General features: G+C 37.2%; 2 protein-coding genes across 5 annotated transcripts; one reads left to right on the top strand and one right to left on the bottom strand.

Moving 5' to 3' along the window:
* Positions 1 to 392: 392 nt before the first annotated feature.
* On the top strand, positions 393 to 7,270 carry LOC110660483 (uncharacterized). 3 transcript variants are annotated; one of them, XR_009145597.1, is made up of 5 exons: positions 393 to 838; positions 1,848 to 2,219; positions 2,302 to 6,755; positions 6,951 to 6,998; positions 7,082 to 7,270. XR_009145597.1 is itself a non-coding variant. In XM_058139618.1 (4 exons), the coding sequence occupies exons 1-3, from the start codon at positions 704 to 706 to the stop codon at positions 6,715 to 6,717; spliced, it is 4,923 nt and encodes a 1,640-aa protein (XP_057995601.1). In that variant the 5' UTR covers positions 393 to 703; the 3' UTR covers positions 6,718 to 6,755; positions 6,951 to 7,270. The 3 variants fall into 3 exon arrangements, 2 of the variants coding, with proteins under 2 accessions (XP_057995601.1, XP_057995602.1); XM_058139618.1 differs by having other exon boundaries at positions 6,951 to 7,270; XM_058139619.1 differs by lacking the exon at positions 393 to 838 and having other exon boundaries at positions 2,080 to 2,219; positions 2,282 to 6,755; positions 6,951 to 7,270.
* Positions 7,271 to 8,900: 1,630 nt separating this feature from the next.
* LOC110660482 (rac-like GTP-binding protein ARAC8) lies at positions 8,901 to 14,372 on the bottom strand. 2 transcript variants are annotated; one of them, XM_021818816.2, is made up of 9 exons: positions 13,920 to 14,372; positions 13,377 to 13,464; positions 13,121 to 13,230; positions 12,980 to 13,043; positions 11,695 to 11,759; positions 11,537 to 11,602; positions 10,957 to 11,054; positions 9,158 to 9,198; positions 8,901 to 9,052 (listed from the first exon to the last, which is right to left on the bottom strand). In XM_021818816.2, the coding sequence occupies exons 1-8, from the start codon at positions 14,022 to 14,024 to the stop codon at positions 9,159 to 9,161; spliced, it is 636 nt and encodes a 211-aa protein (XP_021674508.1). In that variant the 5' UTR covers positions 14,025 to 14,372; the 3' UTR covers positions 8,901 to 9,052; position 9,158. The 2 variants fall into 2 exon arrangements, with proteins under 2 accessions (XP_021674508.1, XP_021674507.1); XM_021818815.2 differs by having other exon boundaries at positions 8,901 to 9,057; positions 13,920 to 14,371.
* Positions 14,373 to 15,904: the final 1,532 nt, after the last annotated feature.

The following is a 15,904-nucleotide window of genomic DNA, read 5'->3' as shown; positions in this document are numbered from 1 at the left end:
ACAAGTCAGGACAACCTTAACTTTCTCCATCAATGTGACTGGCAAAACCAAGCTTCTCTATCCTTTCTAATTTACCCTTTTACCCCTCATCCCTAACTACCTTCCGCTGTCACCCTATCATTCCCCCTCTAAACCCCACAACAAAAACACCAAAACCTATGAACTAATTCCGCACGTAACAAATTCGAAGTCAACCAATGCCTTTATAAGTCAGTCAACATTTCTATCACCCAATCTACTCCAGTCATATTCTGACAAGATCTCTACTCTTTTTTGTCACCTACCTCACCGCCTTGTAACGCTATCACTAGCTTGCCCGTCCAGCCCGATCTGCCCGCCCCCGCGCTACCAAGTACCCAAGTACACCTTTTCATTTTGCCGTCTCTCGCTTTTCTTCGATTTCTCTCTCTCTCTCTGATTTTCGACCTTTCCTTTCTCTAGATCGAAAGGGCGGTTTCAATTCTCCTCAATTCCAACGATCGGAGCTGGAGTTGGATCGATTTATTTTGAAATCGGACGCCTTTAGATTGGAATTCGATTGTGAAATCTGTATTTAGGGTTTTGATACTGTTGGTGAATGGTGGAAGGTAGGGCTTTGAGGTGGATCTAGGGGTTAAAATTGATGTAAGGACGTAGAGGTGGGGTTGGGTTTTGGAATCAAGGAGAGGGGATTGATGGTGCTCCAGGGCGAAAATGCAAGGCTATGCATGGGCGGGCTTGTGAGGAGAGCAAAAGGGGCCGGCACATGTGGACAGAACCCAACCGTGGTAATTCGGTTGTAGCTGGTGATGTTTCATCGTCTTCTTCTTCGTTGTCTCCAGTTAATTCGTTTTGCAAGGTGCTTTTTTTTTTTTTCTTTTAAATTTCGTCTTAGTTTTTCACCCAATTCCCCCATTGCGTTGGTTTTATTTTTTTTTTTTGCTTTCGTCAATGGAGGGATTTCGGGAGGTTTTGTGGGTGTGGATTTTGGGTTGTATGAGGCGGGAGGGAGACATGATTTGGTTTTGGGGTTTAAGCGATTGAGGTAGAAATTTTTTAATTCTGGTGTCGTTAGTTGGGAGCTGGATCGATTTTTGTTGTAAAAATCTCGTGTTTTTTTTTTTTTGGCTTGTGTAGATGGAGAATTTGGAAGATGACTGGCTCGATTTGTGCGAGTTTAAGAGTGAATCTGATTTTGTATGTGCTTGATAACTTGTTTCATATAGGATTTGAAATTTTGGTTTTTACGTTTTCTATTGGTGTCAGAATTGACTTTTATTATGAACTTTAGGCGTTGCGCCTCATTCCCTGGATGAGGTGGTGGCATATGTGGAACTGGAAAATGGGACAAATGATCACTTGATCAATCGCCAGTCTGAAGTTGTTAACAATATATTCTTTGCTGCAGTTAAATGTCATTTTGATGGGTGCAAAACTGCTATGGAGTTCTAAGAAATGCCTATTTATTCATAATATTTTGGGTGCACAAGTCTCTGTATTACAGCTGATCACTTCCAAAGATGTCTCCATAGATTGAGGCTGTCATATATAATTTTTCAGTAGTTGATAACTTACTTTTAAGTGCACCATTAATAAATGTGACAGAGGCTGGGCATTCAAGTTGCAAGAAGGAGTTTTGAAATTCATGATGTTGAGCAAAATGGTACACTAATGAGTTTATTGATGAGTATGATTGACCAAGATTGATAAATTTATTATCTCTGAGACCATTGCCTTCATAATTTCGTACTTCACTGTGGAACTGTTTACCATGTTCTATTGATTTGGAATGCAGCTATATTTAGCATTGTCATCAGATAAACTAAGTGATAATTCACTGAAGTTCTCTGTTTGTTTTCGTTCAACAGGACGGACGCAAGATCAACGTAGGGGATTGTGCTCTTTTCAAACCATCACAGGACTCTCCGCCTTTCATTGGAATTATTCGTTGGTTTACTACTGGCAAAGAGAATGAGTTAAAGTTATGTGTTAATTGGCTTTATCGACCTTCTGAAGTAAAGCTTGGCAAAGGCATCCTATTGGAAGCTGCGCCAAACGAAGTATTTTATTCCTTTCACAAGGATGAGATTCCTGCTGCATCATTACTCCATCCGTGTAAAGTTGCATTCCTTGCTAAAGGTGTTGAACTTCCATCAGGGATTTGCTCTTTTGTGTGCCGGCGAGTTTACGACATTACAAACAAGTGTTTATGGTGGCTAACTGATCAAGATTATATTAATGTATGTTTTACATGCACGTCTTGCATTTTTTTTCTTCTGGGTTTACCAATCCTTTATGGTAGTTTATATTTCTTTTCCACAGGAACGACAAGAAGAAGTAGATCAGCTATTGTATAGGACAAGCATAGAAATGCATGCAACAGTGCAGCCAGGGGGGCGTTCTCCAAAGGCAATGAATGGTCCAATGTCGACATCACAGTTAAAACCTGGTTCAGATAGTGTACACAACAGTGCCTCATCCTTTCCTTCTCAAGTTAAGGGAAAGAAACGGGAGCGAGGAGATCAGGGCTCTGAGCCTGTTAAACGAGAACGATCTTCAAAAATGGATGATGGTGATCCTGGTCATTCTAGACCAGAAAGCATTTGGAAATCTGAGATTGCTACATTTACAGAAAAAGGGGGGCTGGTAGATTTTGAAGGTGTTGAGAAATTGGTGCAGCTCATGTTGCCCGAAAAAAATGAGAAAAGGATAGATTTGGTTGGCCGATCTATACTGGCTGGTGTGATAGCAGCCACAGAAAAGTTTGATTGCCTCAATCTATTCGTGCAGCTTAGGGGCTTGCCTGTATTGGATGAATGGTTGCAGGAGGTGCATAAAGGGAAGATTGGTGATGGTAGTAGTCCTAAGGATAGTGATAAATCTATCGAGGTATTTCTCTTAGTTTTACTTCGGGCACTTGACAAACTCCCTGTCAATCTTCATGCTTTACAAATGTGTAATATTGGTAAGTCAGTGAATCATCTGCGTACACATAAGAACTTGGAAATTCAAAAGAAAGCAAGAACTCTAGTTGATACATGGAAGAAACGTGTTGAGGCTGAAATGGATGCAAAGTCTGGTTCTAACCAGGCTGTCTCATGGGCTGCGAGATCACGTCTTCCAGAAGTTTCGCATGGTGGGAACAGACATTTAGGTGCATCCTCTGATGTTGCAATGAAGAGTTCACCTGCCCAAGTTTCTGCATCAAAAAATGCTCCAGTCAAGCTTGTCCCAGGGGAGACTACAGCCAAGTCTGCATCTGCATCTCCAGGTTCCATGAAATCAGCACCATCTTCTGCATCAGTGGGTAATAACTTAAAAGAAGGTCAAGCAAGAAATACTGGTGTTAGTGGTGGCTCTGATCCTCCATTAACAGCTGCTGGAGATGAGAAAAGCAGCAGTTCTAGTCAGTCCCACAACAACAGTCAATCTTGTTCCAGTGACCATGCCAAAGCTGGGGGGCATTCAGTGAAGGAGGATGCAAGGAGCTCTACTGCTGTTTCAATGTCTGCAAATAAGATCATTGGGAGTTCTTCTCGGTATCGAAAATCGATGAATGGCTTTCCTGGGCCAACTTCATCTGGGGTTCAAAAGGAAACTGGGTCGAGCAGGAATTCTTCCTTGCGCAGAAGTCCGGGTTCAGAAAAAGTACCACAGTCCAGTTTGACCTGTGAGAAGATGGTTGATGTCCCTGTGGCAGAGGGGAATAATCACAAATTGATTGTTAAACTGTCCAATAGAGGTCGCAGTCCTGCAAGAACTGCCAGTGGAGGATCATTGGAGGACCCTTCAGTCATGAATAGCAGGGCTTCTTCTCCTGTGCTTTCTGAGAAGCATGACCAGTTTGATCGTAATGTGAAGGAAAAGAGTGATGTTTATCGAGCAAATACTATTGCTGATGTAAAGACTGAGTCATGGCAAAGCAATGATTTCAAAGAGGTGCTTACTGGGTCTGACGAGGGAGATGGTTCTCCTGCTGCTGTTCCTGATGAAGATAACTGTCGAACCTGTGATGAAACGAGGAAATTAGCTGAAGTTTCTAAAGCTGCTTCCTCATCATCTGGAAATGAACATAAATCTGGGAAGTTGCACGAGGGTTCTTTCAGCTCCATAAATGCTTTGATTGAAAGTTGTGTCAAGTACTCTGAAGTAAATGCATCATTGGATGTTGGGGACGAGGTTGGAATGAACCTGCTTGCTGCTGTGGCTGCTGGTGAGATGTCCAAATCAGATGTGGCTTCACCATCTCATTCTCCACAAAGAAATGTTACTGTTGCTGAGCACTCTTGCATAAGCACTGATTCAAAAATAAAACCATATTCAAGTGATAAGCTTATGCCAGACCAAGGTCAGTCTGTTGATGATGAGCATGAGAAACGGAGTATCGTTGCCAGTAATGCACTGGCTAAGAACACAGAAGTTAAAACAGAAGTTAAACCCAGTTCATTGTCAGAAGGAAAACCGACAGGGGATGTCAATACACATTTAAATTCTTCCAGTATGGATTCACAGCAAGTTGCAGAACCCTGCGTAGAAAGCAAAGTGAAGTCAGAAGAGACATTAATAGGCACTTCATCAGCTGTGCCTTCTGGAAGCTTGGCAGAGAAGACATCAAATGGTGGTGGGATAGAAACATGGCAGGAAAAGGCACACGGCAATTCAAATGCAGGTGGCCTCTCTGATGCTAAAGAAGACTTATGCAATTCTTTTGTAACAGAGGATAAGTTCAATGTTTCAGGAGTGGTTGGTACTGAAGCTGTTGTAGAATCTTGTCCTTATCCATCTTTGGAGATTGACAGTGAGAACAAGCAAAACTTGAATAATGAGTTGAACGTTGCTTGCCAGGCAGGCCAGAAACCACTTGTAGTGATGCATTCTGAGTGCACAAAAGGAAGTGCTGGGCGAGTGCTGCATCCTTCTGATTCTAGCAAGGACATTATTTCTGAAAATGTTGGTGAAGCGAAGGCTGAAAAGGCTGATGAAATGGACACAAGGAGTCCAAAACAAAAAACTGAAGAGGAAAGTAATATTGGTTCTGCTGTTACTGATCAGAAGGGTGATTGCATGGAGAGTCTAGAAGGTAATCAGTGTAATGAACAACATAGTGGCGTCCCAATGCCTCTTCACAAGTTGTCACCCACAGTTGTACAGGAACCTGAACTGCAAGCAAGGTCCAGAGGATCAAAGTTGTCTGGCATTGAAGTTGATGAAACTGAGGAATGTACATCTGCTACTGCAGATGCTGTTCCTTCATCTGCTGCAGGGGAGTCAGATAAGGAAGCAAAAGTGGAATTTGATCTGAATGAAGGCTTTAGTGGTGATGATGGGAGATCTGGGGAACCAAATAACTTGAGAGCACCTGAATGTTCTAATGCTGTTCAATTAATTAGCCCTTTGCCTTTACCTGTTTCTTCTGGTTCTAGTGCTCTTCCTGCTTCGATTACGGTAGCTTCTGCTGCAAAAAGGCCCTTTGTTCCCCCTGAGGATTTACTTAGGAATAGGGGAGAACTTGGTTGGAAGGGATCAGCAGCCACAAGTGCATTTCGGCCAGCTGAACCTAGAAAAGCATTGGAGACAGTGGTAAGTGTGACTAGTATATCTCTTCCTGATGCGCCTTCTGCCAAGCCCAGTCGTCCTCCTTTAGATATCGACTTGAATGTTCCCGATGAAAGAATCCTTGAGGATATGGCTTCTCGAAGTACTGCTCAGGGTACAGGTTCTATAGCTGACCTGGCCAGTAATCATGATCTTGCACATGATGAAACACTGGGTTCCGCACCTGTTCGTAACTCTGGCGGACTTGATCTTGATTTGAATAGAGTGGATGAGCCCACTGATATCAGTAATCAGTTAATAAGCAACGGTCATAGGCTGGATGTGCAGCTTCAGCCGACCAAATCATCTTCAGGTGGTATTCTTAATGGAGAGGTGAGTGTCCGTAGGGACTTTGATTTGAATGATGGGCCCCTTGTTGATGAGATGAGTGTGGAACCAAATGTCCAGCAAACCAGGAGCAGTGCACCATCCCAACTGTCTGTTTCTGGCCTTAGGATGAACAACACAGAAATGGGAAACTTTTCTTCATGGTTTCCACAGGGTAATCCATATTCAGCTGTCACAATCCAGTCCAACTTGCCTGATAGAGGAGAGCAGCCTTTTCCAGTGGTCACACCTGGTGGTCCTCAAAGAATGTTGGCACCGCCTAGTGGCAGCAACCCATTTAGTGCTGATGTTTATAGGGGGTCAGTCCTGTCATCTTCTCCAGCTGTGCCTTTTCCATCTACACCTTTTCAGTATGTCTTTCCTTTTGGAGCCAATTTTCCTCTACCCTCAGCAACACTTTCAGGTGGTTCAACAACATATGTGGATTCATCATCTGGCGGGAGGCTTTGCTTTCCTGCAATTCATTCTCAAGTATTAGCACCTGCTGGTGCAGTCCCATCTCATTATCCAAGACCTTTTGTTGTTAGCCTCCCGGATAATAACAATAATGGAAGCACCGATAGCAGCAGGAAATGGGGAAGGCAGGGGCTAGACCTCAATGCAGGGCCTCTAGGTCCAGAAATTGAAGGGAGAGATGCAACATCTTCTCTTGCATCAAGACAATTGTCTGTAGCCAGTTCACAGGCGTTTTCAGAGGAGCAGTCAAGGATGTTTCAAGTTGCAGGAGGCAGTGTCTTGAAGAGGAAGGAGCCAGATGGAGGGTGGGAAAGTTATAAGCAATCATCATGGCAATAGCGATACTCAATGGCACCCTCCAGTCATCCCTAAAGCCTGTAAGTTTTTAGCATGTATTTTACCTAGTGTGTTTTTCTCATTTTTGGACCTTGAGTTTGGTGTGTGAACTATTATTTTCAGATGGCTTTGCTTTTCCATTTATTTATATATTCATTAATTGGATTACATTTTGAAATATAAATCATTGTTTTCCTGGTACTCGATTATTTTTATTTATTTCAGTTTTTGGATAGGTGCACTATCAGGATGGTCATCAAACTTGTGCTCTTTAAGGATGGGTGGTAAGTGAGTTATTTGATGTTGATCAGTCTCCGACCCCCCAACCTTTCACTGTGCCAATTGTATCTGAAAGGAATCTTTTCAGGTCTTCCTGGTGGTATTTCCTTGAATTTGTACTAGGTGGCTGCAGTTCACTTTTTCCTTTGTAGATATTTTAACTGTTGGAAAGGGTGCAGTCTGTGTTGCCCAGACATTCAAAATTGGTTCCCATACTGTTGTTCAGTGCATCACAATATATATACTATTGGACGCAAAACTATTCTTTCTTTTCCAACCATTCTGGCAATGGAGGTTGCGTTAGTGAACTGCTTTAAACGGAAGCCCTTTTGTATGTGCTGCGGTCAATTTATCTTTCTAACTTTCATTACCTCTTTATTTTAGTTACATACAGAAGCCGAGTGGTCACTTGAGCTCGCATTAGTAGCAATGGTTTCGGTTGTATTCTAATTATAATTTATTTGATCGATTAACCGTGTAGATTATTACTAAACGGTGAACTTTCAGCCTGGTTTTATGTTGATGTTCGCATAAAAACATTCAACTAACCAAGATTTGTAATTATGAAATCGCCCCTCCCCATGGGATCCGATGGTTTAGCAGTTGTACAACATGTGCTATTGTGTTGTAAAACTAGCGTTTATCGGCGTGCTTTGTTCAAGTTATCGCAAGATAATATGCTTCAATGATGAGAAATGCTTTTTATCTGATGGACTGTTTACTTTACATGGTGTTGGATATATGATTTGGAATGAAGATTGTCTGTAAGTGCGTCAGGAACTGCACTTCTTGTAGACTAGTTACTTGGTTCAATTTGCTTCTTAGTTTATTTTTAATTTTTGGCCTAATTTAATCTATAAATTTTAATTTATGTTTAAATTAATTTAATTAATAAAAATATTATTTTTTAATATTAAAATATAATATAAAAATAATTTATTTAATATTTTAATTATATAAAAATATAATATAAAAATAATATTTTAATATTATTTTTAAAATATTTAATTATTTTGTTTAAATAATATTAAAAAATAACTTTTGTTAATATTAAAATATTATTTTTTATATTGTATAATTAATTAAATAAAAATATTATTTTTATTATTTAATATTATTAATTAGAATAGTAATAATTTTTATTTTTAATTAATTATATGAAAATATAAAAATATTTTTTATATTTTCAGTTTAATTAATAATGTTGAATAATAAAATAATATTTTTATTTTTATTAATTAATTATATAATATAAAAATAATATTTTAATATTTAAAAAAATAATTAAATAATTATATATTTTTATTAATTAGATTAATTTAAATATAAATTAAAATTTATAAATTAAATTAAATTAAAAATTAAAAATAAATTAAATTAAACTTCCTCGATACAGAAGGAAAATTGAACCTTATGCCCTAGTTATTCCATGTGAAGTCCTCCGAATGAGGGGAACATTGCCCGAATTAAGGGCCCACCGCCTTAAAGGAAGAGACATTTATGAACTTCATTTTTGTATTTGTATTGCTTGGGATCAGTTTTATAGCCTTAAATCTTCACGATTGGTCAAAAAGGCCCAACCTCTGGTCTCTGTCATTTTGCCCTTCCGAGCCATTCATGCTAACGCTCCCAAGCCTAGATTGAATCGGTGAAAAATGATAAAATCTTTTAATAAAATTGAAAAAAGTTAAAATTGAAAGTGATAAAATTCAAGAATACTGGAAACTCTAAAGGAGCAACTTTTTTTTTTTTTTTTTTGCCTTCCTAATTTTTAGTGTTGCGAGTCACCAAAGAAAAATTTCAAATCAACTCGCCAACAAGAGGAGAGCACCATTTCTTGCTAGTTTTAAACAAAAATATCAAGACACTGAGCAGAATCAGTTTAGCATACAAAGGGCGAAAGAATATGGAAAAATGCTGCTGATCTTCAAAAATCACTACATACATGTAGATTAGTATACAAGCAAAGTAGATATATATATGATACCATTCCCACCGTTAGTGGAACATAAGATTAGAAAATGTGAACTGCTACTGAGTGAGTGACATTCAGAGGAAGCTGCACTGCAATAAAAAAACATTGCTTTCAAAATCAAACTCACAGGAACCAGATATTAGCAACAGTCAAACATGCAAATAAGAATTCACTGAGATGAGGATGCACTTCATCTGAGACACACTAGCTTCCTCCCACAAAAGATATTTCTGCAATTTAAAAGCAAGACATGAAAAGATCAGATAATGATTTTTATGGGATATTTCAATTGATGTGTGAGTGTGAAGATATTGCAAGTATTAGTATGAAAAAGCTAACAAGAAAATGGCCAAAATGAAGGAATGCAAGGAATCTAAACAAAACAACAAACAGATTTTATACAGATCCAACCACAACCTAAGTTACAGATAAGAAACGGATGATCTCCTCTACAGACACTATTTCTAAATTCTGGCAGTCCTACACGAACCATGTCCGAGCAAGGGAACAATATTTTGCCACTTGAACGTGACAGTAAGGACGTTATACTTTCCTATTTCTCATCTTCTATCAGACTGTAAATGAAAGCCTCATAGGACTAGTCTAATCAGACAACAATCACCAAGAATGCAAAGTTCAAACCCCCAGGCCCAAGCATCCTATCAAGCTCATATCTGAGACCAATACATACCAAAAATAACACAGTAAAAAATGTTAGTTGTGATATCTTAGAGATACACTCAGAAATTTGCAGGATGCAGAGGAAACCTCATGAATGCAATTTGGCTATTCTCACCATCTGAACATATAATTTGTCTAAATAATCGCTAATCATATCCTGGGCTACAGCCCTATTGCAGTACATCTTCTAAATAAAAATACTTTGAATTTATATGTAATTTGGGCTATTTCCTCCCATATCATGGTTAAATGTTTTCTTACATGCAACAGAAAAAATATTTATTTTTTTTATTTAGACTAATATCTATGCTGTATCATGTACAATTTCCTCCCCTATCACTGGTTAAATGTTTTCTTACGTGCAACAGAAAAAATATTTATTTTTTTATTTAGAATAATATCTATGCTGTATCATGTACTTTTACAAGAACTGCCATATATCCATATTTTATCATGCCTATATCCCATTTCCATATCCATGCTTCCTAGATTATCACAGAAGCTATCATTCTTTGATCATATAATCATATAGCCATATAAATATATGCATATATGCCCATGTCACTCACATGCCATCTCGATGAACTAATTCCAACCCCTTTATAGCATGACAAACCAATGAAATCTCCTTGAGACCTCTGCATATCCATTGTTTTGAAAATACTCTTACATCTAATCATATTGTTTCATGTCCTGGTAATTAAGCTGGTTAATTCCACCTTCTAAAGGGAGGTGCTGCAGCGCATTCACTCCTCTTAACAAAAGGTTAGGCCTCTCACATATGGCTGGCATGTTTAAAGACAACTGCTTCACTATTTCAACTAAATGGTGACCATGCCTTTCTTTTAATCTTTGGCCAAACTGATTCCTACCAAGCCCTAAGCTACACAAGACTCAGCTCAACTGAGACTCAATCCAATATAAACAAGCTTTATGGATCCTTTTTTCCAGTTTGCTTAGTTTACATTTTCATTTGAATACGCCTAAACTACACATTAGTAAAAAATTTCAAATTTTCCACTTAGCTGTAATTGCAGAATTGCCAGGGATCATAAAAGGGAAATATTTAAGAAAGACAAAAGGAAAATATTTCCCCTTTACTAAGAAAATAGGATAATTACCAGAGAAGTAAAATAGACAATTACTTAACGTAAGGAAAATATTTAAGAGAAAACACTTGCAAAAGTGAAAAACATGATAATTAGACCATTTCAAGTGCAGGAGGATATAATGCCTGAGGTCTTCACATATTAGGCACTCAAAATAAACAAATAACTCTTAGAAGTGAAAGGAACAATGTTACTGACAATAGGCATCCTCGATTTGGCTTTTTCTTCTTCTCTTTTTGTTTCTGTGCTGGTTTAATAACTACCTTGATCGCCGAATCAAAAACAGCTTTCACATTCTGCAATAGCATGGAAAATACAACACAATTACAGAACCCATCTAAAAAAATTATTCTTTGACAGTGACAAATAAAACAGAGGGACAGAACAAGATTGTTATCTAGTAATGTGCCACAAAACCCGTATGAGATAGAGTAAGCATGCAATTTATACATCTTTAAATTACCATGGAGTAGGACTGTATACCAAATAACAAAAAGAATCCGGATAGAATTTTCAAAAAGAAACATCAACATTCCACCAAGCATTTACGAGGGGAGGCATGGTCCAGGTGACCAGAAATTTTATGAGGAGTCCAGTCTCCAATTCAGGATGGTGACACATAACTACAATATACAATGACAGGGAGTAACTTTGGGCAGTTTCACCATCTTCTCTTCAGAAAAGCAATTCACCCAGACTAACATTACTTTGTAGGCATTTCAATTATCAGACACAAATTATTTTACAGGCAATGACTGTCTTGCATATTTCTACACACCTGTTGAGTTTTTGAGCTGCATTCAATATAATATGCTGCACCAATCTGTTTGCGGAGTTCCTCCCCCTGATTAGGAAAGAACTACTATGATTAAAAGCACTCCGATTGCATGATTACCAGAAGAAAAGCAACAAGCAACCATTTTTATTAAACTGCACCTGTGCGGTGGTCACAGGTACCAATCCAGGATGATCAGCCAAATAGTGTTTATCCTCACGAAGATCTGCATGTCCATTTTTGAACCATCCATTAGTTTTCAAGAATCTAAAATGCTTCACACGGCTGATTGCTGGGATTATGAAAATTAACAGAGCATCTAATTCTGCTAACTGGTGAAACAAAACAAAACTCCCTCTGGTTTTCAGCACTAGCAAGTGTGGCACTGGTTTGGCCAACCTCACCTAACCCTTTTTTAAAAGAAAAAGGGGTTTCTTCACATTCACATTTCTATCTCATCACCTTCTCTCTCTCTCTCTCTCTCTCTCTCTCTCTAATTTTCCCCAAGCACTAATATCCTTCAAAGAGTTGATTCAACCTCCAACCTTACTCATAATCGTTAAAAAGAAAAAAGAGAGATCCAAAAACTTCCCCTCCCCCTCCCCCCTCTCTCTCTCTCTCATTTCTTCCTCTCATGGAGCAGATGAAGCTCTGCAGACCCATCCACAACCATGTGCAGTCCCTAACAGCTTCCTATCGCACTTGGTTTCACCTGAATCACTCATGGAGAAATGGATGGAATGCTCTGGTTCAAACACTTCTCCCCTTGGATTCACACAAATGATCTATGGCGCTCCCCTAGACTTTGTCCCTAACCAAAACAACCACTGAAAGTGGTGGAGGCAGCAATGGTGTTGGCTGCTGCTGCTTCTTCTGGATTTGTTTTGGATTCTGGATTTGTGTTTGAATTTGTTGATTTCTGTTGTTTTTCATTTGGTGTTTGTTGATTGATTTTTTTTCTGATTGATTTTTTTTCCATTTGGCTTTGTGCATTCTGAGTTGATCCTGCTTCATGATTTCAGCGTAATGTCGTTTCTATTTTGTTTGAATCAACCCAGGTTTCTTTGTTGTTGAATCTGACAGAGGGGGGGGGGGGTGTTGGAAGAGTGAGAGAGACAGAGTGTGATACAGAGAGAGAGAGAGAGAGATAGAGAGAGCGAGAGTAAGAAGAAAGAGAAGGCAAGGTAGAGAGGGCGGTGAGTGACTAGGTAAGAGAGAGAATGGGAAAGAGACCACCTTAGCACTTTAACCTATAAATTGGTAATAGCAAGCGAGAGTGGCCTTACTGTTAACCAAATAGAAGTTCAAAGAGTTCTAAGATATAAATAGAAGATCAGAAATAATGGTATTACAAGGGCTAAAGTTCAAAGATGGTGAGTCAAATTACCCAACTGAACTTTACAGCATAGATTGGGAAAAAAAATTGATGAATGCTAGTAGACTTACCCAATTTGGTGCCAACCAGTACTACTGGGACTCCTGGAGCATAATGCTGAAGCTCAGGAACCCACTGAACAAGCAATCGTGTTAGGAGGGAGAAAAAAACCAGAATCATAGGAAGATCAAAACAGGGTAAAATGTGCACACCTTTTTAAGCACATTTTCATAGCTTGCCCGACTAACTAGAGAGAAAGCTAACACGAAAACATCAGCCCCTCTGTAACTCAAGGGCCTTAATCTATTATAATCTTCTTGTCCTATAAAAGTCATCGAAAATAGATGTATTACAAAAGTCGCCTAAATTTCACACAACTGTTTAAGCAACCAAAATTACAAGTTCTTATCCTTACTTGAGGGGAAAAAAATAAAATATAGAACATAAAAATGAACAGATAAACCATACCAGCTGTATCCCAGAGGCCTAAGTTGACTGTGGTTCCTTCCATTGCCACGTTTGCACTGAAGTTATCAAAAACAGTGGGTATATAATCCTGATGAACATTAAAAAAAATAAATAAATAATAATAATAATGATAATAATAATACTGATTGTATAAAATGAAGAATAATAACTTCTATTTCTAACATATAATCCTGATGAACATAAAAAGCATTATGATTGTTTATGTGCATGAAACAACAAATCAGCAGAAGCAACATTTAGATGAGGATAAAAGAAACCGTCTAAAATGGAAAGCAACCGAAACTCAGACGATCGTCTAAAATTGGAAATCCAGAAAGACGACTTTATGGAAGCCAAAGTATTTGAGAAAGACTAAAAAGAGAAAAGATGAATTGGTGTTGAAGAAAATATGAAAAGCTGCAAAACGCAGACGCACCAAGACAATAAACAACACAGAAGATCACCCAAAAAAGGGGAAAAAATTTATAAACCAGAGGGGAGAAAGCCATTTAAACAGATGGCTTGATGGAACAAAAAACATACTGTAGGAAACTTGTTACTAGTGTAGCAAATAAGCATGCAGGTCTTGCCTACAGCTCCATCTCCCACAGTCACACACTTGATGAACCTCGAAGCACTTGAAGCCATTGATCAAAAAATTTAAAAACCCCCAAAACAAAACAAACCCGGAGGAAGAAGCTCTTCCAAAAGAGAAAAATATCAGTAGAAGTGTAGTACCCGGAAACCAAAAAAAGGGCAAAAACAAAAGGGTTGGTTACTTGTGGGCAAATTTATTATGGGTCTTTTGGCTGAGGGAGAAAGAGGTGGTGGATCACATGATTCTTGCTCATTCACTTATCCTGTATCCAAATTTCTCCCTTTGCTTTTGGGGTTTTCCCAATATTTTTGTTTTGAGCTGGGAATTTTGGTGGGTTCTCTTCTTTCTGCCCTTTTCCAATTTTTTTTTTTCTTTCTTTAAAGTAAACAGCTTTGTGCACTTATTGGTATTTAGCCCCAGAATTGAAGGACTTCTGCTCTCATCTCTCTGCTCCTGTTTGCAAGGGCCCCACTCTAGCACAGTTTGTTTAGGAGTAATAATATAGATAAGATGCCTATAATTTTTAAATTTATTAATTTAATGAGTTAAAATTAGCACCAATTGTGATGAAAATTTATTGAATAATTATTGTATATTCTATTACTATAATAAAATTAATAAATAATTAATTAATATTTTAATAATAATTTTTTTATAAGAAATTAATAAAGTAGGGATTTCGACCTATTACTTAATATTAGTTCTTATTAAATTGTGTGATTTTTGAGGATTAATTAGTTACTAATCATTCATTTTCAATTGGCTAAAACATGTATCTCTTTAGATTGAAATTTGCTATTAAAGTTCAAATGCAATTATCAATTGTTTTTAGAATGCATCTTTAACCATTAATCCTTTTGTTATACAATTTCTTTTTGTGAAAATGACATCTTATCTCGAAATTATTTATAGTTGTACCATTTGGTCCATATCAATCAATACAATAAAAAATTTGTTAATTAGTTAAACGATGATATATAGCAATAGATAATTTAGAATTACTGAAATTCAATTAATTATATAAAATGTTAAAATTAAAAAAAATGTTAAATTTTCATATAATTTTATATGATTGGACGTTTATCATCGTATCAAAAATTTATCTTTTTAATAAAAATATAATTCTAGTTCTTATAGTATAACAGCTCAATCATTATGAGTAAATTTAGATAAAATGCTGATCTATTTATTAAGCTATCTTATTAGTAATAACTTTAATTATATGTGTATTTTTAATAAAAATTAAAGAATTATTAAAAAAAATTGGATTGTAGAAATTGATCATAAATAAAAAGGACCACAAAACCAGAATCATTGAAAGGATACCTACTACATTTAACAATAATGTAGATTAAAGGGTGCCTCATGACCTCAAATTTCAAAGTGGTTGCCAACATGTGACTAAAGAACAGAGCTATTTTTTCATGCTCATAGCCTAAGCATTCATTGATATTTAATTATTCAGTTCATCCAATTAATTAAATAATGTTATTTTTTACGACTAACCCATAAATTTTGATTGTCAAAAAATTCAGAATCCAAAGAAGAAAAAAGAAAAAGGTTAGCTAGCTATTGGTGGGTATGTTCAGCTATTTGGGAGAAATTTGAGAGCAAAAGGCAGTTTAAAGCAAGAAAATGGCTATGGAGGCAACTGGAATTATTGCATAAATCCAAAAGGGTTGGTCGAAGAATAAGTAAAGGTTAAGTAATATAGCTCAAAAGTGCAAATATGACAACTACTAAATGATAGAAAAAATATTTTCCTAAAAAAAAAAAAAATAACTAATGCACTGTTTATAAAGAGCATGTGGCCTGTGTTTTCATTCTCATAATCAACCTGCCCATTCCACTTTAATTTCACCCTTATTTTTTTACTTTAAATATGCATATTTTATATATTTATTAAATATATGTTTTAAATTCGATAGAA

This window comes from Hevea brasiliensis, chromosome 17, assembly GCF_030052815.1.
Source record: "Hevea brasiliensis isolate MT/VB/25A 57/8 chromosome 17, ASM3005281v1, whole genome shotgun sequence".
Lineage (NCBI taxonomy): Eukaryota > Viridiplantae > Streptophyta > Magnoliopsida > Malpighiales > Euphorbiaceae > Hevea > Hevea brasiliensis.
The sequence above is the reverse complement of the archived record's forward strand: the minus strand, read 5'-3'. Positions and strand labels throughout refer to the sequence as shown.

Coding starts and splice junctions, on each gene's coding strand:
- LOC110660482 (XM_021818816.2), bottom strand. CDS start 14,024: ATGGCTTCAAGTGCTTCGAGGTTCATCAAGTGTGTGACTGTGGGAGAT. Junction 13,231..13,376: donor AGGCCTCTGGGATACAGCTG/GTATGGTTTATC, acceptor TGACTTTTATAG/GACAAGAAGATTATAATAGA. Junction 11,603..11,694: donor TACCTGTGACCACCGCACAG/GTGCAGTTTAAT, acceptor TTTCCTAATCAG/GGGGAGGAACTCCGCAAACA.
- LOC110660483 (XM_058139618.1), top strand. CDS start 704: ATGCATGGGCGGGCTTGTGAGGAGAGCAAAAGGGGCCGGCACATGTGG. Junction 839..1,847: donor CAGTTAATTCGTTTTGCAAG/GTGCTTTTTTTT, acceptor TTCGTTCAACAG/GACGGACGCAAGATCAACGT. Junction 2,220..2,301: donor CTGATCAAGATTATATTAAT/GTATGTTTTACA, acceptor TCTTTTCCACAG/GAACGACAAGAAGAAGTAGA.